This window comes from Falco cherrug, chromosome 5 (genome assembly GCF_023634085.1).
Source record: "Falco cherrug isolate bFalChe1 chromosome 5, bFalChe1.pri, whole genome shotgun sequence".
In the NCBI taxonomy this organism is placed as follows: domain Eukaryota; kingdom Metazoa; phylum Chordata; class Aves; order Falconiformes; family Falconidae; genus Falco; species Falco cherrug.
In genome coordinates this window covers 29,460,200-29,482,272 of record NC_073701.1, presented here as the reverse complement: position 1 = coordinate 29,482,272, position 22,073 = coordinate 29,460,200, and the positions used below count along the sequence as shown (strand labels likewise).

Sequence of the window (22,073 nt, the reverse complement as noted above, 5' to 3'; positions counted from 1 at the left end):
TAGGAATGCTTGGTGGGCACAGCTGCTCGTCCTGAGCAGCCTCACCCTCTCTGCTCCTGGTGGAGAGCAAAAAGGCAAGGAGCTGGGTGCCAGCCTCAAGCCATCCTGTGCAAAACGTGGCAAGGGGTCTGCTAGGATCTTCCTGCAGTGAAGGGAGGCAGCAAGAGAGGCCCAGCCTCACACAGGAGGTTTCTTGGAAGACCTGTGAGTGGGTGTTTAAGAGGACCTTTCCCTAGTGAAACAGCCCGTTTTCCATCCCTCCGTGGCTTATGGCCCCTCTGTCTTTCCAAGTCCCCAGGAGCAAGGATGCTTCCTGGGATCCTCACTGGCTCTGGGGGATGCTCAGGGAGCATTGTTATCACAGGGCTTGGCTGGCCTGGATTGCCCCATTACTGCTGGCTTGTTTCTTCATGGACATTGTAGTCATGTCATGCCTATGTAATCAAAAGTCTGAAGCTGTAAATCGTTACAGGCTGTAATGAGGAATTTGATCCCTGTAACAAACCATCCAACTTGTAGTCACATTTATTACTATTTCTGCTATTGCCATGGAGCAAAGATCCTTTTTGAAAAAAACATGCCACCAGCACAATTTGATAGTGTCCTCAGGAAATTCAAGGTTCTATTTTTCTCACATTAACTGCACAGGCAAATTTGCAATAAAAATGACTTTGCTGCAGAAGCCTTCTTTTCCCATCACCAAGCTGTCAATCAGCCTGTAATTTCTTGGTATTGGACTATGCTGAAGAGCTGGACCAGTTATTCTCCTTACAATGTGTGCCCCTAAAACCTCAAATGTGAGAAAATCATTTTGGATGGAAGGAAGAAGATTTCATACTTCTTTTTTTTGGGGAAAAAAAAAGTATTTCTCTTACGATGCGCTATAACCTCTGAGGAGAGTGGAAGTGGCAGCAGGGGAGTCCAGAATCTTCCCTTTAGCCACAACACAGCTCTGCTCCCTCTGTCTGCTCCGGTTTTGGGGTACCAGGGTGGGTCAGTGTTTGTCCCCTGTTCCTGTCCCCCTGCTGAGGCTGCCAGCCGTGTTGCAGGGACAGCAAGGGGGCTGGTTGTTGATGTGGAAACCTGGCCCTAACAACAACTCATTTCACCAAGGGGCACAGGCAGCCATCTGATGATGACAACGTTGAGTGACTGCTGACCTTGTTTTTAGTGTCAGCTGATATCAACTGGAGCCCTGCCAGTTTGCACCAGTTGAAAGTCTGTCTTTTAATGGTGGCAATTATCCTGATTTTTACAGCAGGGCTGGAGAAAGTTGCAGCTGCTGCGCTTCACATCCCTGACTTCAATTTGGGATGCCTGGGTCTTCTGGTGTTATCTTTAGAGTGTGAGAAACACCTCTCTCCTTGTTCGGCATCAATCTTTTTTTCCCCTTTTTATTTTGTATGAAGAGATATTGCTCAAGCACACCATGGAATGAAAGCCATAAAGCTATAAATTACAGCTCTGCTAGGTCCACAATATGTTACCAATTACATCTGCTTTATTATTTGCGTCCAGGGGGAAAATATACATCAAACCAACCCCACTCTCCAGGCAGGTCGGTACTGTACTAGAAGGAACACCATGACTCTTCTTAATCAGTGGAAAAACAAACACAGTTTCAGCTCACTCACATACAGTACTTGTGTCCAGGATGACAAGTTGACTAATATTGCTACGGTTCTCCGAGCTCACTGCGTGCCACATGCTACAGCATTCGTGGCAACATCATCACCCTGTGGAAAAGAGAAGAGAAAGCACTTTGAGGGGTCGGGAGCTGCAGGGGGTGCTGAGGAACCAATTGCAGAGATTTTGGAAATTGCTGCCAAGGAGGCTGGGGAGGGGGAAGTTAATACGAATGGCAGCAAACAGCATCAGAAATCACATTGAAGCCAGGGGTCATGTCTGCAAAGAAGGGCATGCTGCGCTTTGCAAGACTTTGTTGCTAGAGTGGGGTTAGTGGGGTTTTGCTTGTTCCAGCAGGGATGAGGGTTTCCCCACATGTCCTGTTAGGGGTTTTCTTCTGCATCTGCCCTGTCTTCCTAAGTTTGTCACTGTGGCAGGGATGAAGGTGGGGGTGTTGAAGCAAACTGGAGTGATTGCTTTGCTGGTTACTTCTGTGTAGCTGTGAATGGTGTTTTTTGGCTCGCTACAGCACCCCTTTCCTTGAGCAGTTCCTGGGCTTTGGGCTGCTGGGAATTAACTGGAAAATAGGTGTTGGGTGTGTTTGGGTGTGTTTGCTTGACGATGCTACTGAGCTTTGGAACTGTGGAGCAATGTTCATGTTTTTCTATATAGGTGTATATGTTTATGCATGCATGCGTGTGTGTATGCGTACATATGAGTTCCAGAAAATCTTCCAAAGAGCAACAAGGACTAGTGGAGCATGCGTTTCTTTTACGAAAGGGAGCTGAGTGTTACATACTCTCAGGTCTCCACATGAAGAAGTCATCCATGTGCACTGTGGAGTTTGTTGTGGTTTTGTCACTGAAGCATTCATTCAGCTTTTAACTTTTTAAAGTTGAAAACAAGTCAAGGTTATGTTTGTGCTTGATAATTCAGCAATGGTGCCAGCTCAGCATATTTTCTTTTTCTTCCCTAGTCATTCTGGTTTATTAAAAAGAAACACTGATGACAGATAGAATGGTGAAGGAGGCTGTGACTTTCTGCTCTGACTCCCGCTGGACACTAACTCCTTCCCCAGGAATCCCCATAGATTTGTGCTGTTCACAATACCTTTGCCCCATAGGTAGCATCCTACCCTGGGCAGGGAAAGCTGGCAACAAGTCAGGACTTAGATGCCCTCTGTGGGCCATATATTCTTTTCTGAATAGGGGCATTTTCTGTTTCATTGGAACGTTACTCGGAATCCTTCAGTAAGTCTGTCTCAGTGATACTTTATTTTCACTTCGGTTATGAGGTTGTGGGTTTCTTTTTTTGGTTTGTGGGGGTTTTTTTGTTTGTTTGCATTTTTTAAATAAAGATTTTAAAGATTTTTTAAGTCTTCTGGAACCAAAGAAACTTGCATTAAAATAGGGCATTTCTTTTCTTGAAAAATAAGGTTCTATTAGGACCTAATTCTGCCACGTGCTAATGTGCACATTGCTTCATTAACATTGCTGTTAATTTCCAGGGGATCTGCTTTCCAGTGATGGTATTGTCACTGTGAATAAGAATAGATGAACACAGTTTTATAAATCTGGGAGAACTGAGAGCATACAGTGAGGCTCATGTTGTGTAACTCCCATCTCCAGTGTCCCTGAGCACAGACCAGCATTGTGCACGATTCCCACAGGCAGACTTGGCAAGCAACCTGAAACATCATCTGCTGCTTCTTCCTGGCTCCTCACCTTTGTCTGTGCACCTCCATTTTGTCACAGTGTATCACTCCTGGTCCCGTCCTGGCTGTTTGTAGGCCAGAAGCTACACAGTGGTTTTATGGGAGCTAATGGAGGGCTTAAGTCAGATCCACCGAACTGTTTAATGTAGGATGAGCCCGAAGATATGAGATTGGTTTCCATAGGCAGAATACTTTGCAGTATTTGACATGAGTTCTTCCAGGGAGCTAGGTATATTCCTGGAGACAATGGGAATAGGAGTCTCTTTAGGCAGAGAAAATAAAAATAAGATTTACCTTCCTGTTATTAAAACAGAGAAGGGGGAGAGCAAGAGAAAAGGAATCTTGGTTGTTGTTAGTATAGTTCGGTCAGAGGTAATGATTTATTTTAGAACATAATATTTTGCGTTGAATACATATTTCTGTAAGAACTTGATGTGTGTGTGTGTGCGCGCGCGCGCGTGTGCTGTATCTGAAGTCTGTATCCCATTTTCCCTTCCTGCCACTGAACAAATGAAAAAAGCCAGGGAAGGGATCTTGACACTGGTTTCACTCTGATGTTGTATTGCAGGTATGGCCTCGCATGTGCAAGTTTTCTCTCCTCACACCCTTCAGTCAAGTGCCTTCTGTAGCGTGAAGAAACTGAAAGTGGAGCCGAGTTCGAACTGGGATATGACTGGGTACGGCACACACAGCAAAGTTTACAGCCAGAGCAAGAACGTGCAGTCCTCCCAAGCAGCCGCCGCAGCAGCCGTCAACGCCTCCCTCCAGATTCCCAATCCGAGCATCCCTTACGAACAGACCATCATCTTCCCAGCAAGCACGGGGCACATTGTGGTGACATCCGCCAACAGCACTTCTGGTGTGGTTGCAGTGTCTGGGCAAACACTGGGTGGGCCACACAACCTGATGCGTCGCAGCACTGTGAGCCTTCTGGACACCTACCAAAAATGTGGACTTAAGCGCAAGAGTGAGGAGATTGAGAACACAAGCAGCGTGCAGATCATTGAAGAGCATCCACCAATGATTCAGAACAATGCCAGTGGGGCCACTGTAGCCACCGCCACGACCTCTACGGCCACCTCCAAAAACAGTGGCTCCAACAGCGAAGGGGATTACCAGTTGGTGCAACATGAGGTGCTCTGTTCCATGACCAACACATACGAAGTGTTAGAGTTTCTTGGCCGTGGAACCTTCGGACAAGTAGTCAAATGCTGGAAACGTGGCACTAATGAGATTGTGGCCATCAAGATCCTAAAGAACCATCCTTCCTATGCCCGGCAAGGCCAGATTGAAGTGAGCATCCTGGCTCGGCTGAGCACAGAAAGTGCGGATGACTACAACTTTGTCCGTGCATATGAGTGCTTCCAGCACAAGAATCACACGTGCTTGGTCTTTGAAATGTTGGAGCAGAACCTCTATGATTTCCTAAAACAAAACAAATTCAGTCCCTTGCCCCTTAAGTACATTCGACCGATTCTCCAGCAGGTAGCAACTGCCCTAATGAAGCTGAAAAGCCTGGGACTGATTCATGCTGATCTCAAACCAGAGAACATCATGTTGGTAGACCCCTCCCGACAGCCATATAGAGTCAAGGTCATAGACTTTGGTTCAGCTAGCCACGTGTCTAAAGCTGTGTGTTCTACCTACCTTCAATCCAGATATTACAGGTAAGAGACTGCGCTCATGTAACATTACCAGGAGGAGTATTTTACCTATGGGAATTTTCCTGCATTCCTGTATTAATCCTTAGCTGGGATGGCTCTTAGAATGGCTTGTTGGTGATAGGAAAAAATGGTATCCTGACCTCTTGGAATTTACTTGCATTGAAAACCATTGTAAATTTTTAGGTAATAATAAAACATTGTGAAAACAGAGTTTGCCAGTTACAATTTAAAAAGCCTTTCACCTCTGTCAGTACTTTGTTTTCTCCGGGACTGTTTCCAGAAGAGGTCGTGTATCAGGAGAGTCCATATTTCCTTTCCAAGCCAATGCAAGTAGGTTCTTGGTTTCAGAAGGACCTTAACCTAAAGAATCAATCCGTATCTCAGATATGTCTTTATGCATATGTGAAACTAGGGACTTTACTAGAATAAGGTTGGCTCACAGGGAAACTGGGTGGATGCAGAAGATGCTTTGTAAAGGAGTAGTTTTCACACAGGCTGTGGAGCTTGCTAGAGTCAATGGGAGGATTCTGGCTGGCTCCTGTCAGCTCTGCTCCAGGCAAGCAGGCAGCCTGGCCAGGTTGGAAACACCTTTCTCTGTGTGGGAAGCTGTTGGTAGAAATGAATGAGTATTGTCAGTAATTTGGTGTTGGACTAAGGACCTGTCACGGACTGTTGATTCCCACTCACAGTGCTTTAAACTACAGGTATGTTATGTGCTCAGATGGAGTTCTGACCTCTGCGTAAGTGTGCCGGAAGTGAACATGTGAACCAGCTATATCGCTCTTTAGTCTGTTGAACAGTTTCGGCAAAGCAGCCTCTTTTCATAACTCCTAGAAGGTCATCCTCTACATCTGTCTTGAGTCCAAGACACAAAGTCTCTCTGTAGATGTTCTCCTTGGACCCTCTCTTTGATACCAGTCAGCTTGATTCAACATCCCAAGGACTGAGAAAAGCAATTCTGCTGCTACCTCAGAGGTGGGGGAGAATGGGGGAGGGGAAAGGGAATTTGTCTTTAGGTGACAGCTGAATTTAGAAATGTTCAGGCCATGTTTTTGTTGTAATTCTGTGAAATAGGGGCAAAGAGGGAAAATGGGATCCTTCTTGATGACTGATGTAATGAAAATCAGTCCTGGCAGCATCCACAGCTCATCAGATGTGTTACAGAAAACCAGGGTAGTTGCTCTGTTTGTAAATAGGAAAGAAATCTGTCTTATACACAGGGAGGGCTGAGGACAAAAAAACAACATGAGTTGATAACAGACCCTTTTCCTACTTCATAAACCTCACAGTGGCAAAGCCCACCTGAGCTGTGAACTTGGGAAGAGTTAATTTTCACAGGAACAGGAACTTTGACAGTGTGGCACTGCAGTAGCTGTTTTTTATCTGTTTGTCCTTTGCTCTGAAGGAGGCCAGAAAATAAATGCCCAACCCTAGTTTTATACCCCAGAAGAGGCTTATTAAATGAAATATTCTACCTGATGACAGTCCCATCCTCCAGGATAGACATGTTTCTGTGGTAAATATGCAAAAGCTTTTAGGGTTGCAATTACCTGGCAGACTAGAAGGAAAAAAAAAAAAAAAAAAAAGATAATACAGGCATTTGTTGTTGAGTTATCTGTGATGCTGCATTAGCAGCCTAGGTCCCTAGCTGAAAGACAGAAGGGGCAGCCAAAATGAAATATGTGACAGAAAGCAGAAATGAAAGAGAAAAATGGTTCATTCTCAGTGACAAACAAGGAATATTTTTGTGGCGGTCTCTGGGGAGCAAAAGGCTTGATAAAATTTGCTTTTTATATTTTAAATGTTATTCCTGCCCCATCTGAAGTTGCAGCTTGTTAGATAATGAGTTCTGTCTGTCTAATTCCTCCCTTGTTTTCCATGCCTGAATTGATGGGAGGAGGGGAAAGGGGGCAGCAGCTCACCGGTGGAAAAAAAAGAAAAAAAGAAGAAAAATCTCGTTGGGTTGAATTACATCAGCAGGGGGCTGCTGATGAAGCTAAATTCAAGTCATGAGGAAAAATTATATTCTTCTTCATTTTGTGATGGGGAAAAATACAGAGTAAAGACCCATTCCACTGCAAAGAGAAGGAACTTCCGTGCTAGGGGAAACACTGGGCTTTATAAAGATTTCATGTGTCTTCCATTTAATTTACACTTGTTTTGCTTGCTAGAGTATAAAAGACAAGGGGATGACTTCAAGAAATGGCACATTTAAGCTGAATGTGAAGGAAAAGCTTCCTCAGGGTAAAGCCTCTCAGACTCTGTGCAGGCATGCCAAAGAAGTGACAGAAGCCCTGTGCCCCTTGCATTTAAGGAAAGACGAGGCAGAGCGCTGGGGACTATAATGCAGAGGCTGGCTCTCAGCTGGAGTGTTTTTATCATGGGGTTTTGAGAGCAAATTCCTAGGTCATCCCCATATTTTATTAACAACTTGCTTTTTTATTTTCCTTTGGTTTTTTTTGGGGGGGGGGGGGGGTTGGTTTTTTTCTGTTTTGTTTTGTTTTGTTTTAACGTGACTCTCAAGAATGTGATGGCCATATCCTTTCAAGGGAGGAAAATTGTGTGGGATCCTGCTCATTCTCAGAGCAATATAAGGCCTTTCCTCTTCCTATAAATGATAGGTCTATTTTCTTCTCGCGGAGGTGGGAGGCAGAAGTGTCTTTAAACAAACCCTGTGCTCTTTCTTGACCTGAATCTGGAAAGCCCAGCATAAGCAAAGCCAGTCCCACAGCTGCTTGCAGACTTTGCGTGAGTGATTTGTCGTTGCTGCCATGTAACATGCTCTGAAGATGCACTGGATCACTCAGCCTTGTTTTTCGTGAGAGGAACAGTGGGCAGACTTGCTGTTGCGCTGCTGGCACGGCTCAGGGGCCCTCGCTGGGCACCCTGACATCAGCAACCGTTTGGTCCCACCAGGGGTATTTCTGTCGGGCTAAGCCAGTGCTCTCCAGAAGAGTCATGGTGGCATTGAGGTGGCAGGATGGGAAGGTATCAAAAATGGTCATCAAAATGTCTTCAGCAAAACTAAAAAAAAAAAAAAAAAAATCCCTCTCAGAGGACATAGCCTCCTCGAGGCTAGATCTGCAGCCATAGTTGATAGTCTGGAAATTTTTCTCCCTTGCTCCTGACTGTAGAGGAGCCTGAGAGAGGCAGGACACACCAGGCTAAGGTGGGTCTTGCAGGCCCCCCCCTCGCTGCCAAGAGTCCCCTTTGGGAGGGCAGCACCGTCAGGTCCCCAGTACTGCCCCAGGCCTCTGGCGAAGGAGACAAACACCAGCCAGGGCCTGGCAGGGTGAGGGGACAGGAGCACCCTGGGCCCTGCCCCTGGCTCTGCACTGAGGTGACAAAGGACATCACAGCCATTGTGAGAGCTTAAAGCTCCCAGCCCTGAGTCCTTTACTGAAGGGGAATGACCCCAGAGCAGACTGGGAGCCACAGGTAGGGTCCTCTGAGCCACAGGGCCCACAGCCACCATGTAAGTCACACCCACTGGCCTTGCTGGTGGCACAGCTCTGGCACTGTCCCACTCGCATCGCTCCCCCTACTCCCGCCCACTGCTGGTGGGCTGCACAGGGGCTCTCCTGCCCCATCCCAGCTGCTCCTTGCCCTGCTGCTCCAGCCAAGTCAGACATTTTGTCAGTACTGTGGTCAGAGTTGTCATCTAAAAGGGGGAGTGCAGTGAAGAGAATCAGCCTCCTTCCTCCCACCCATCTTCAGCATGTGGTGCAAAACTCGCTGTGGTGCAAAGTGTTTCTCATGTAGAATCCTTAGGCTGCGCGTGTAGGACCTGGCTGGTGGCCATCCAAACATTCCACCTTGCTTGGGACAGTGGTCCCAGCCTGCCCCCCAGTCATTGTAGTCCTTAGTCTTGTCACTTAGCACTAGCAGTTGGCCTGGGCCTGATCGGTGACCCTTCATGGAGGTACGCGGTGACACATCCATGGCCTGGAGGTGCCTGTGTGAGGAACCAAAGCTGCTGAAGAAGGGCTGTGCTTCCCAGCCCACCATGCAGGAGTGGGGCTTTGCAGCTGGCAGTTTTAGCCAGACATGCTTAGGCTAAAAATGAAGCTGTGTTCACCAAGTAACTGGTCAAAAAGCTGTGATAGCCACGGTGTCATGAGGCATCTTAATGGCATTTTATTTTTTCCTTTTCTTTTTTATGCTGTAGTTTGAAGGGGAGATCGTTGGGGTAGTCTCTGTGATCTCCATTTCGCAGGATGTCAGAAGGATGAATGACCAGGGAGATCCCTTCTGGGTTAATAATCTGTATATGAACAGCTTCCCAGGAAAACCCACACCCTGGGAAATGCAGGACTCAGGCTGCAACAGACACCACCTCTGTTTGAGTCCACAGTCATGCACACAGGTGGAAGAGAGGGTGTTGTAGGGGGGTGGTTGGGGTGGTAGATAGAGCTGTGGTCCTCCCTTGCTGGAACTAGAGTAGCTCCCTAGCACGGGATGGCAGTGCTGGGACACTCGGAGCAGGAGGGCTTCTCCTGGGGGCACTACCACTGTGCTGCCTTGCCCTCCTGGCTTTTCTTTGCTGCTCAGCTGAAAGAGCTGCTCTGTTGTACCCCAGGGATGACAGCATTTCACTAATAAATGGCGTAATCACCTTACAAGATTTAAGTCTCTTAGAATTTGCAAAATATCGCACATATAATGGCTGTCACCCCTGCACTATTAATGGATAAATGCACTTTTGTTTCCCTTGTTTTCAAAAGGCTTTGGTATGTTGCATGTCTAGCTTGGGTTGATATGTCTGCTTTGTGGGTAAATGACCTTTGATTAAATGTTTGGATAACAGAGAATGAAGCTGAGTATCAGTTTGAAGAGGTGTTTATCAGTCTAGTTTCAGACACTGCAAGAAAATACACAGGCATAAAGGCCTACGTGCATGTTGTCAACCACCCATATGGAGTATGTAGTGAGGCTGTGTGCAGGTGTGTTTTTTAACTGGCTGTGCATGCTTAGCTGAGTGAGTGCAGGTCCTGAAGGATGCAGGGGCTAAAGTGGATCCATCTTGCCACATGTGGACATTGTGCCATGACAGGTATCAGTCCTCTAGCCATGCTGACAAGGAGCGAAAGAAAGCTGGATTCCCAAGCAGCGTCACAACTTCTTCTCCATCATGTGACTCAAAGTATGTGTCATTCTGGCCAAAAGTGCCCTTTAAATGAGGCAGTAGTAATGGCAGCAGGGATAGGCTATGCTTATTAGTTTACTCAGTGAATTGGTATCTGTTACGTCCTTGTATAGTGTTAGTGCACTTACGTTTCAAAACCTTATGTCTTTCTGGCCTTGCAAAAACAGCTCTATCTCAGACTTGACTGCTTTTGCTGCTGTGGGAGCCTCATTAGTCTGGCAGTCATTTTCAGTCCTACCTGCAACATTCACTGCTTTACTGACTGTCTCTCCAAGGTAAAGAGCAGGATAGCTAGATGGTTTGAGGAGGAGAGGCTTTTCTGGGGACTAGAGCAAAACCATGAAGTTCATTGCTGAAATCTATGCTCGGTTTCATTTAGCAATGATCATACCTGGTAGGACTGCAGGCTTGCAAAACAGTCAGTACATTGCAGAAGGCTTACTGGAGGAAAGCAGAGTTAAAGCTATACTATTTTAAGCAGTTCATTTCTTTCCCAAGGACACTTGGAGTATGGAGTTGGGTTTTTTTTTTTCAGAACAAAAATTCAGATTTTTTTTTGCAAAACCAACACCAGGATTAATTGAATCTCAGTTTCATTTTACCCAGACCACTGAGTCTTGGAAGGGAACAGACATTCAGCTTAAAGCTTTTGGCTTTGTCCCATCTCTGTGATAGTCAGGTCAGGTTGGTTTTTGGTTTTACAAAACTCAAGCAAAGACAGTTCTTTGCCAAGTTCCTCTGTGTATAAATCACCTCGGAGCAGGCTGGTAAACCAGCATTGTGCCTGTGGCACATCCAACAGAAGATACACACTAAATATTCCAGAATAACTCCCTTTCTGGGGTCTAATTTAAAACAGAAAAGCTTATATTTCAGCCTAAACAATCTCCTCAGACTGGAGTCTCCCTAGGGTTTTCTCTGCTGAAACCTTCTTACCATTTCCCTAGGTGTTTTTTATTTTGCTCGGAGCAGACATGCCAGTTCCTCCTTTATCTTGTCAAAGTTAGCGATCTGCCCCTTTCCCTGTGACACTGCAGCATCTCCCTGCCCAGCTCCACCATGTGATGCTGGCTGGCCTCACTCCGAGAGGAGCCCTGCGTCCCTGTGTGGAGTCGGAAAGGTCATCACAGGAGGGCTTGGTTTATTTATTAACCAAGTGTATAAAATATGCCCAGTTATGTGCCTCCGGGCCCAAGAATATTTATAACAAAGGTCTGTTTGCGAGGAACCTGACAAGCCTTTTGCCAGCAAAGAGAAGCCCAAAGAGTTGATAGCCCAAGGAGGGGGAGAAGAAGTCTTGAGTTGCTTCCTTCTGGCTCATCCACATCTGAGTGGTGGAAAATCAAAGATCTTAGCTGAGTGCTGAGCCAGTCCCTTCCATCCCCTCTCCCCTCTCTGAGAACAGCTCCTATACAGCAAAGACAGCACTGACAGTAGTTACTCCTTCTGCAGATCTCAGTTTTATTGTGGTGGCTGGAAAGGAAGGAAACTGTGTGCCCACAGGCAAGGCTCAATCCATTACGGCTGTTGTAGATCAGAGACAAGTATGTGAAAGGCAGCCAGAGAGAGGTACCGGGGTTGGGAGCTCTGGTTTCCCCCAGCTGGTGCCACCCCACGTGTGAGGGGCTCTGGTCCTCACCAGTCAGCTGGAGTTGCAAAACCTCTGCTATATTCCAGTGAGGTAAAACACCACAGGGAACTGGTTGGCAAAGTCCCACTAAGCACAGATTAACAACAACAAAAAAGAAACAAAAAGATTTTTGGCTCCCACACTCACCATTAATTGTTGAAACAACCAAGACCCTAAGAGCACCCTGAAATCAGGGCTTTGGGCCACCTGTTAGACATATCCTGTTGTTCCTGCACTGCTGTTCCCTTATTTATCCCTGCTAAGAGATACTTGCATGAAAAAGAGTGTTTCTTAGGAGTTCCTAATTTCCAGTGGTTTCTCTTCCCCACCTGAATTTACAGCCTCCCCTTATATGTGGAAAAGGGATACGATTCCCAACATGACCAGTACAAGCGGCAGGATGATCCAGCCTCAGGTGAGGGGATGAGCACTGGGAGTAGGCGAATGGCTAAAGATTGATCCCAATTTTAGGAAAAGAGCAGTTGTGCAAAAGAGGACAGGGAAAAAAAGGTAAATGCAAATTTGCTTCTAAAAAAAAAAGAGCATTTTCCCAAGGCTGCCACAACTTTTAAGTGTGTCAGTGATCCCCGAGGGAAGGGCAGCCCTCTGGGTGTAGGCACCTCAGTGGTGCTGCCCACAGCCCAGGCAGGAAGCAGGAACAGAATCATGGTAGCAGGGCTGCTGACCAGGGCTCAGTGGTCAACCACCAGCTCTGACATAGGTGTCTTGCCCATGCTAGGTAGGACACACTTGCTTCACCCTCCTCCCCATCAGCTCCAAAGGAGCATGATTTTGAGGAACAGCGCTCTTCTTCCTCTGTGACTTTCCTGTTTAAGTACACCTTCCCTCCATGGGTGTTCACACCACCCAGCACCATGCAGTCCCACACCTGGGGCTGACCACCCCAAAAGCAATACTTCCTGGTTTGGGAACAAATATGTTTCAAATGTGGCTCAGCTGGGGTTCCCATGTTTTTTTGAGAGGGCTTGCAGAGAGGAAGGCAGTGTGCAAAAACGCTCGTTACCAGTCTGTATACTATCACCTGAAGTTATCTGGAACCCCTGACATAAACGTCTATAAACCTTTTTCTTTTAAACTCAGCATTGAATCCTAAATTAATCCGTACCTTCTCTACACTTACTGCCAGAGTCATTTAAGTAATGCTGGGAGGATCAGTGAGAGGCTCTGAAGTCCTAGTCTCTCCACTTGCAGGTTTGCCACAGGTGTTCTTGGGGTTTAGGGTTTTTTTGGTGTGTTTTTTTTCTTCTCCTGCTACTGCCTCTCTCACATGATCACCAAAACAGGCATGTCACAGGATTTCCTGCTGTCTATTTTTCTTCACTCAAGCCTTATAAGCACAGTAAGTCCCTTTAAGGCTGAAGCCTGCTGAAATTATGTGAAAAATCAAGGTCACTCTCATATTTACTGTACCCGGGCAGGTCTGAAACTGCTACAAATGGTTAGCTTGTTTTACTTAAAAAGAGCTATTTACCTAAGAGAAATCAAAACTCTCCTATTGCAGCTATTGGCTGTAGCACTTCAGACTCCATCTCTGTAGCACATAAAAGACATACTGTCTTTTGGTAAAGATACCTGTGTTCAGACCAGGAGCTGAGATACAACCTTGCTCAGTACATTGACGAGCAGTTGCTTCTACAGCAATACTTGTAAGTGATTGTACAATTAGTGGGGCTAGAACAAGGGCCAGCTGCAATCGGAGTCTGCGGTTTGAATGTATAGGAAAGACATAAAGTTTGGTCTCTGCTCCTGGTTGCTTACTTCTGTGGTTTTGTGTTTGCTCTTCTTTCTCTCCTCCCACTCAAGTTGGTTCCTCGCCAAGTGCAGAGGAAACTGAGTGGGGAAAGGGTGCTCTTTTTTTTCAGCTCCAGTGACAGAACAGTAGCAGCCTCTCATAGGAACAGCGGTTTGGTGACCCACAGATTTTACTGCAGCAATAGGTGGGCTGTGAAGGAGAACGCATTGCAGTCACAAACTGGAGTATGATTTTCCATGTCTTTCTCTGCTTATTTCAATGCATGTGTAGGTCAGGGCAGTAGCTTCTAACGGCAGTTGTGGCTGCTGAGAAGCAGAATGAGGTGAGGGGCTGTTAGCATGAGATTGGCGCTCCAAGGTGAAAATAAAGAATTAAGAGTAGCAAGATTCATCATCCACACTTCTGAATATGGAAAAGTAGCATCAGCAACATAATTTGCACAGGCTTTCAGGGGTGCTTTGTTCAAGTACCACATGTTCAAATTCTATGATGTTTTTACCTCCTCCTGTACGTTTGCTCACTGCAGGCAAGAGATGTAAGTGTAACATGGAGGAAGCTTGCTGCATACATCTGTGCATTCATTAGGTTCACAAGCTTTAGGTGCCAGCACAGTGGGATTGAAAAGCTGTATTGCACTGAAGTGCGTTTTCTGATTGGAAAGTGTTCCTGCTCTGCTGCTTATTGGCAGTGAGGTTAGAAAGACTGACTGATGTCGGTTTATAAACCAACAAGTCATTACCAGAAGAGAGAAATTACCTGAAGGTGCTACAGTTAGTATGGGATTATATATTCCCCAGCTTCAGACCGTGGAATGCTGTGATTTCAGTACCTGAAGTTTCTGTCTTAACTTTTCAAGCCACTTCCTGCACTGATGCTTCAAATTAGCCTAAGCTAATGTAAAGGCACCTAATTCTCAGGTGGGGGGCTTAGCAGCTGCCTCCTCCTCCAGGTCATGCTAGGGAAAAGGGACAACTCTCAAGCAATTGAGAGTGGTTATCTTGCTTGAAAAACACTAATCTTGTGGCCTGACTTAAGCTGAGTTAGAGCCACAGCTGTTACCTGTTTAAGGAGGAAGGTCAAGGAAATGTCCTTTGCCTTTTAAGCCAGGTCATATAATGGTTATTCTGTGGTGCTTTACAAGGAAAAATAAAAAAGGTAGAAGAGAGGCATGCATATATATACTGTGAGAAACTTTCAGTTCTAAGAGGAATAAATAGAAGGGAAGTGTCTCTAGGAACTGAGAGAGCGGAAGGGCAGAGAGGAAATCCTCTTACAGGCAATGGCTACCTGGAAGTTGCTGTTCCCCATATAAGGAAAGATGTGGGAGGAAAGAAGATGAGATTTTGCCCTTCTTGCTGTCTGGAGACTTCAGAACCAGAAACAGTTGATTTCCGAACAGGACAGCGTGTTTTTTCTGCCACAGGCTGGGAAGTAATCTGTGAATCCCTGAGTGGCAGCTTGACCTCTGTCTTCTACTTACCGAAGGACAGAGGTAATCACAGCCATTGTTTTGCTTGCACAGATATGAGTTCTTTTGTGCTGATAGGTTTTGCCTTTATTTTAATATGACTGCATGGGATCAGTACTTGGGTGTGCATTCAGGTTCTGTCCCCACATCTGCTAGTTTGCATTAGCCAAGGAGTAACAGACTTCTACCTGCTATGAAACTTAACTGTCTCTAGAAGTTCCTGCTCAGGGGTGGAGGCAGGGTAGATAGACATGTGGGATTTGGCCTGAATCTAACTGAAATGACTCTGAATCAAAACCTTTGTGTTTCAAAGAGTTGGGTTAACTCTGTTGTTATTTTTCTTTTTGCTAACTACTGCCTCATAGCTGGTCTGAAGCAGTTCTCGAGTACGAGTGTAGTACCCCAGGCCTGATGAGACCTGAAAAGTGCTGAAAGTTTTGTAGTGTCATCACTGAACTTTGACCTTTGTGGGAAGCTTTTCAGATCAGGACAGTTTTCAGATAACTCTGGTGACTTGTGCAGCTTCTGAGCTCAAGAAGCTTACCAGCTGAAGCCTTTAGAGAAGGAGAACTGTCTGTTCCAGCAGCTGATGCTCTTGCTCATGTTGAGGCAGACAAGCAGAACTTAGCAATGTTTCAGTTAACTTGACAACAAAAGGAGCAGTGTTGTAATGAGTTGTGTTTTAGCTGCAGATTGTACGATTAGATCAATTGTGGTAATACTGCTGAGCAACACTGTGTTTTCTCCCTGTACTCTCTGGTCTAGCTGTAGGTGTCCGTCACCATTTACCTTATGCTGTTCTCCTCAGATATGCTGTGTTTTCTGAAGTAGGGCTGTATTTATGACATCTAATGCACAAATATTTTTGTGGCTGAGGCCCTTAAACAAAAGGGTAATAGAGAGTATAATGGTACACGTGACCACGAGTGCTAGCACGCACGTTAATGTGACAGCTGGCATACAGAAGGAGAGCTGATGGCCTTTTTCAGATCCACCATGGTAGGAATTCAAGTTTCAACTAGTTGCTTCCATGGAGAATTGTGCACTCAAAAGAAAGTCCAGGGTGGTGGGGTGGAAGAAGTATCTGATGGCTTAAAAAAAGTTTCAATTTATTTTGTATAAGTGTGGTTTACTTGCCAGCAGGAGACTGCAAATAGAGAATAATCGTCCAAGAGGAAATCAGAGTACTACTTTGATGCTCACAACAATATTAAGAGGGACAGATGAAATCTAAAATGTAAACAGGTTCAGCTGAGGCTAGCTGAATTTGCTGTTTACTATGCTAAAAAGTTAATGATGAAATACTGCCAGTTGATTTCAGCAGGTAGAAGGAAGTAATGGTGAAGACCAATATAAAAAATAAAAGCTTACTTAAGCGATCTCATCCCTGCAATTGTCAAAAATACACGTCCTGCCATTGTTAGCCACTTAAATTAGGGGACTGGATTCTGGTGGGTTGCATGAGCACAAGCAAAAGCAGAAGATAGCCATGATGTTTCTGGGAATGCTTTTCTGGAGGCTGGTTTGATAACCTCTTTGCAGGTGTTTGAGGGACCAGGGAAGGGAAAGGGTAGCACAGGCTGGATTTTACTTAGCAACGCTAGTATGTGTACGGAGGTGTGGTGGCTCCAAACCTATTCCTTTATCAGTGAGGTCAAAATACAGCTTGATGTGTTAGATATATAATGAGCAAAAGAAAGAAAGGCATGTTAACTGGGTTGGAAGATAACATTCTGTCTTTTTAATGGATTCTTGTTATTGTCACTGATGTTACTTTCAGCAAAAAAATTATGTTGAAACTATTCTTTTTTTTTCTCTATTAGCTCTTGTTCTCAGCTTTGTTACGGCCACAAAGAGATGGTAAAAATGGATTGGCACAAAGTTGGGTTTCCTGTATCACTTAGAGCTATGTTTTCAGCCCTTAGCACTTTGATAGGGTCTGTTCTTCATTTTGAAAATAGCAATAAAAGAGCAGAGAACATAAGAAAACACAATTATTTTTTTTTTAAATGAAATTGTCAGTGCTAGTTTGAACTTTGCCTCTGATCTGTATGAAATCTGTGAACTGTGCAGTTGGAAGAAAGCAGATACAAAAGTGAGATAAAATATCAAGTACCTGGCTACTTTAGAAGGTAATAAAAAACTCCCAATATCTTGTATAATCATGTCTACATAAATCCTTTGGGAATAAACTTTAAACACTTATGTTGGATTTAGAGAATTACCTTCCAGCATCAGTACCTATGATCTAGCAAAAGAAACTAAGCTTAAGCTTATGCGAATGGCCCTCTTCGCTTCCAGAGGCATGGGTAACATTAAAGCATGCATAGAGTTGCCACACTAAAATGTGGAATGGTGGTGACGGGTATGAAGCGTTGCAGTGTATTTGTTGTTCCTGTGTAGTTACTGGAGACATTGGGCATGCATGAGGAGATAGCACACGTCTTAGAAAAAGGATCAATGTGCAGCATTTGGCAGCTGAGTGTCAAGACACAGTTGACAGCTCCCCCAGTTTGGTGGGGAGTGTCCTGTTATGTGGACCTTGAATGAGCCCAAGCTTTCAGCCTCCTCATCAGGGAGAGGTGAAGATTTGCCAGCCACTTCTCCCCAGTCGCTTGAGAACTGCAGCAGTGTTGGTCCCACCTGTAAGTTGTCAGAGCATTTTCCTAGCACCTTGATGCCCTTCTCAGGCTCAGAAAGACAGCTGAAGTAGAAGATGGAGAGAGAAGAAGCAGAAACAAATCCAGAGCACAAGAGGTTGGTTCAGATGCAAGACGAGGATGGCAGACACCAGAGTTGCTCTAGACAGCCAGTACAGCCACGTGGAGTGGCTCTTTCAGCCCAATTCTGTGGTGTGGTCTTATGTGGGATTTGAAAAGACTGGCTTCCAGTTCAAGGTCTGTGCTTTTGAGCAACTGTGGAGCTCTAGCTCCTGGACACGCTTACAGCTTTTACCTTAGCCTGGGGCTATAGGGTCTGATTACTGCCCACAAAATGGCATTTTAAGTTGTGTAAGAATCCCATATGCAGAATATAACTATAGTCATTATTTTTGTGAGGGGGGTGTTGCAGCAGCCCAGTGACAGGGCAGAAAGAAGGGGATGCTGCTTGGTTTTCTGCAGAAAATGCCCCTGACTTTCTGTATTGCATAGATCAAATTGCATGATGAGTGAGGACTGGGGGAGTGGGTATGGCTGCAAACTTTGACTTAATTTTCCAGAGCCATTGGTATGCTCAAGGATCTTGCAAAATACCCACTTGTTATATTTCCCCCGTGCTTTTGCATTCTGAGAGATCTACATTGTTGCACATTTCCCTTCCACACCAGGAGCAGTGTGCATTTCCTTGATACTGCATTGCCTTGCTTAGCTTTTAGGTTATGCTTGGAGCTGTGCCACACTATAATATTTGCTGCTGTCATGGTTTTCATCAGTGTTGTGGCCAGACACTGGAGTACATTTCTTCACAATGCTTTGAAATGTCTGCTGTGCTGTCATTGTACGTACCCATGTGCGCACATGTGTACCTCTGTGGTGAGCCAGGGTTTCTGCGCGCCGACTGGCACAGTGGCAGGAGGGCTGGCAGGTAGCTGGCCTTGGCAGCAGACCCTGCAGCAGCCAGACAGGGGGGAGGCCTGAGGTGCTGTAGGCATTGGAGAAGGAGGCTGCTGTGTCTGAGCTTGCTCTCCTTGAAGCCGGCGTAAGATTTTCCAACAGGGTCTTGACTGACCAGGAGCTTAAAGGCTTTCTTTCTTATCTGCAGAGTGTGACACAGGCTGGTGGCAGCCTGTAATTAATAATGATACTAACCCTCCTTATGCAACCAGGAGATGTCTGACAGCGTTAGTAGGTAGTTGCTCAACAACAAGGCATGTTACAACTAACCAGCTGGGACCAATTATGAAAGCCTCACTAATGCTAGCAAGCACTTGCCTGTTCACAACATTGGACTGAAGTTGAAGAGATGAGTGACTGCTCTGCAACATGCAGGCAGGCTCATGATCAGGTGGTGCACGGTGCTGGGCTGAAACACAGCCTCTGCATCAAGCATGGAGTGTCTGTGCTGTGGGATATGTTTGCTGGGCACCAGTGATCCACATTGCCCTACGTTGGCACCATCTGTAGCTCATCCTCCCAGATGTGGGATGAGGAAGCACCCCCAGGGCTGCAGCACATCTCCTTCCCCACCCACAGCTTCTCCCACCCTCTCGTTGCTGCGGCAGCACTGATATATGCCCAGTACCTACTTAGCGGCTCACTATGGTTAGAAAAAGGGGGGGAGCGGGGACTCCTACTTATGGCTTCCTCATGAATTTTTAGTCACAACATGAAGATTTCAAGAGTGTGCGAATAAAACATAAAATGAAGCGGAAGACTAAGTGGCACAGCACAAAAGGCAGAAAAAAAACCCAACAAACCCCAAAACACTGCATCATTGTCCAAAAGGTGCAGCCATTAGAGAATAATAATAGTTTTTGTGTGCAGTGCAGCTGGGGCCACAGTTGCAGAAGGAGGGTCTTCGGTGACCTGTGCGATGGCTCTGTTTGTTTAATGTGCTAAAACAAAGAACTGAAAAGCAGACAGGGCCCTCACAGATACTCACAGGGCTTCTCTCTCGGTTCCTGTGTCTGTGCCCTCTCTCACTGTGTGCGTGTGTGTCTTCATGCTCCAAATGCAACTAATCACAGCTACATGCTTTTGGATGCCTTCTGTTGTGCATCCCTTGTGTCTGTGCCTAGGCACTCCCTTATTATTGAATTGCTATTTTTGTAATTTAGAAACTATGACAAATAACGTAAAGTCAAACGGTTAGTATTTTATTGTCTGTTTTTGTAATTCCCTGTCCTTCAGAACGAGCTCAGGGTAATGACATTATTCCCACCCCTCCACCCTGACCTCAGTCTTTTTCTATCCATTTAGCAAATACTGCAGCTTGCTCTGTTTTTAATGGGTGGGAATCAATGTGGCTTTTTAAAATAGGATTCTCTCTGCCTGCACAAACAAAATCAATGGTGTTATTGAGCATGTGCAGGTCTGTGTGAACGGGAGTGAGCCAGCAGGGTTTGCTGCCTCAGCGAGGCAGGGGCAAAGCCTGTAACTCACATGGGGAGGTTCACGCTTTATTTCTCTGTCATTTTGGTAAGGGCTGATGAGCAGCTTGGTATTGTTTAGAAAGCAGGGCCTAGGGAGCACTTTTAATCAGGTTAATTAGATTTTTAAGGTGGTCAGCATGAGACTGTAAAAATGGGTTAAACCAGACTGGTTTGAGTGGCAGTAGGATGTTTGAAGATCCCAGTAAAATGAGGTTTAATCCAAACCATGTTCTAGTTCAGTATGGCTCTACAATTGGGTTTGCCACTTCTTGCGGGGCGGTCCCACTGTGGCCTAGTTGGAGACCTTTGCTCTCAGAAGTGAGTTTCAAAGGGAGCTATAGCAGCAGGGATGCAGTTTTGCTTCATTCAGGCTAAGGATTTGTATGCAAACAAATGGGATGGGGAGTTTATGTATCCTTGTTTATCTTTTGTGGTAGAATGAGTTTACGAACATTGAGCTGTTGTGGGAAACTTGACTGGCAGAATTGGTCATGGCCTTGGGAGATGAAGGGAAGGGCAGATTACAGATTGATGGTATTGGGGTTTGGTTTGGGGGTTTTATTACTTCATCAGGGATGATCTTCAGTTTTAGCATTAGCAGGATTTTGCATGGTGTGGGAGGAATGGACTCTTGCAGCGTGCTGTCTTGGAGACATCAGCATCATCCATAAGCCTCAGTTCATGAGGCTGCGGTAAATGGTTTGTGGGACTATATGAAATAGTAACATGGAGGATATTTCACTTAAAACTTAGCTGTGGAGGGTGTATCACAATCCATGAAAAGCCTTGTATCTACTTGAAGAGCCTACCAGCTGCCACCACAGGCCATGTTGGTGGGACAAACCGCGCACGCAAGAAGGAAGTTTGGAACTCGTTCCTTCCCAGGTTTTGGCCTCTCTGTGCAAATTACCCCAAACAGCGTGTATATTCGTGTTCCAGGAGTTATAGTGATACTACCAACTCTGTCAGATAGGACACTAGCAGTCTTCCTGCTCCAGCCAGTTTCAGACACCACTGATAACAGGTTGAGTTCAAACAGACGGCTTTAGTTGTATGTGAAAGACTCCAGAACCTTTTATCAACCTGCAGGGCCATTCAGTCATCTCACATAAATGCACATGCCAATGCTTGTTTTGAACACTGCTTTGTTAGGAGCACAGCAAGCTCAGTGTTTTGAGTGATAGCAGAAATTTCTGGCCATGCAACAGAACAGGTTTTCTAATGCTCCTGTCAGCTGAGGAGCTCTGGGTCCTGAGAAGGAATGGGTGGCAAGAGGTAACCTTTCCCCAGTGACTGCACCACCAGAAGATGTATTTGTTCAGTGCCCTGTGTTTTTCATGACTAAACAAGAGTTCATTTGAAAATGCTGTCAGCTCTGAGGATGGAGCACTGATGGCTGGAAAGGAGGACTTGTGTTTCTAATGGCTTCAGCTCAAGTTTTCCTCTTGACTACAGAGATACGGTATTTGGTTCCTGACAACGACTTATGCTGGGGTGCCAACCCTGGGGTTTGTTCTGTGACTTTCCAGGGAAATCCTCTGAGTGCTTTTCCAGACTCACTTCAGAGTTTTTGATTTCTAAGTGCTGAATATCCCCATCGTCCTGGATTTCACTTGTAAATGGGGTGGGCATGTTTCTGACGAACAAAAAGATTAACCTTCTCATGCTGTCCCTGGTTTGAGGATTTCTTTATGGCCATCCTTTAACTATGTGATTGTGACTGGCCTGGACAAAGGAGACTGTTTCAGTCTCCCGCATTCAGTATAGCTCATCCATGCATATATTATGAAGCACGTAGGGTAGGTATGCAGAATGATGCAGAATCATTTCTCAGCACAGGGCTTAGTACATGTATGCACGTACTGGTGGACACCCTTTTTCATTGTGCAGACACATTTTATCTGTGCAAGAAGCTTGTGATCATCAAATATCCTTTAAAAGAAGCTAAAAATGTGTGTC

General features: G+C 45.6%; 1 protein-coding gene across 6 annotated transcripts in view; it reads left to right on the top strand.

The window, feature by feature from the left end:
* HIPK2 (homeodomain interacting protein kinase 2) overlaps positions 1–22,073 on the top strand; it is a 144,991-nt gene that overhangs the window by 41,630 nt on the left and 81,288 nt on the right. For all 6 annotated transcript variants that reach the window (XM_055712935.1, XM_055712933.1, XM_055712936.1 and 3 more), the window contains one exon: positions 3,909–5,007. In XM_055712935.1, the coding sequence (XP_055568910.1) occupies positions 3,909–5,007 (1,099 nt within the window). The remainder of the gene's footprint in view (positions 1–3,908; positions 5,008–22,073) is intronic.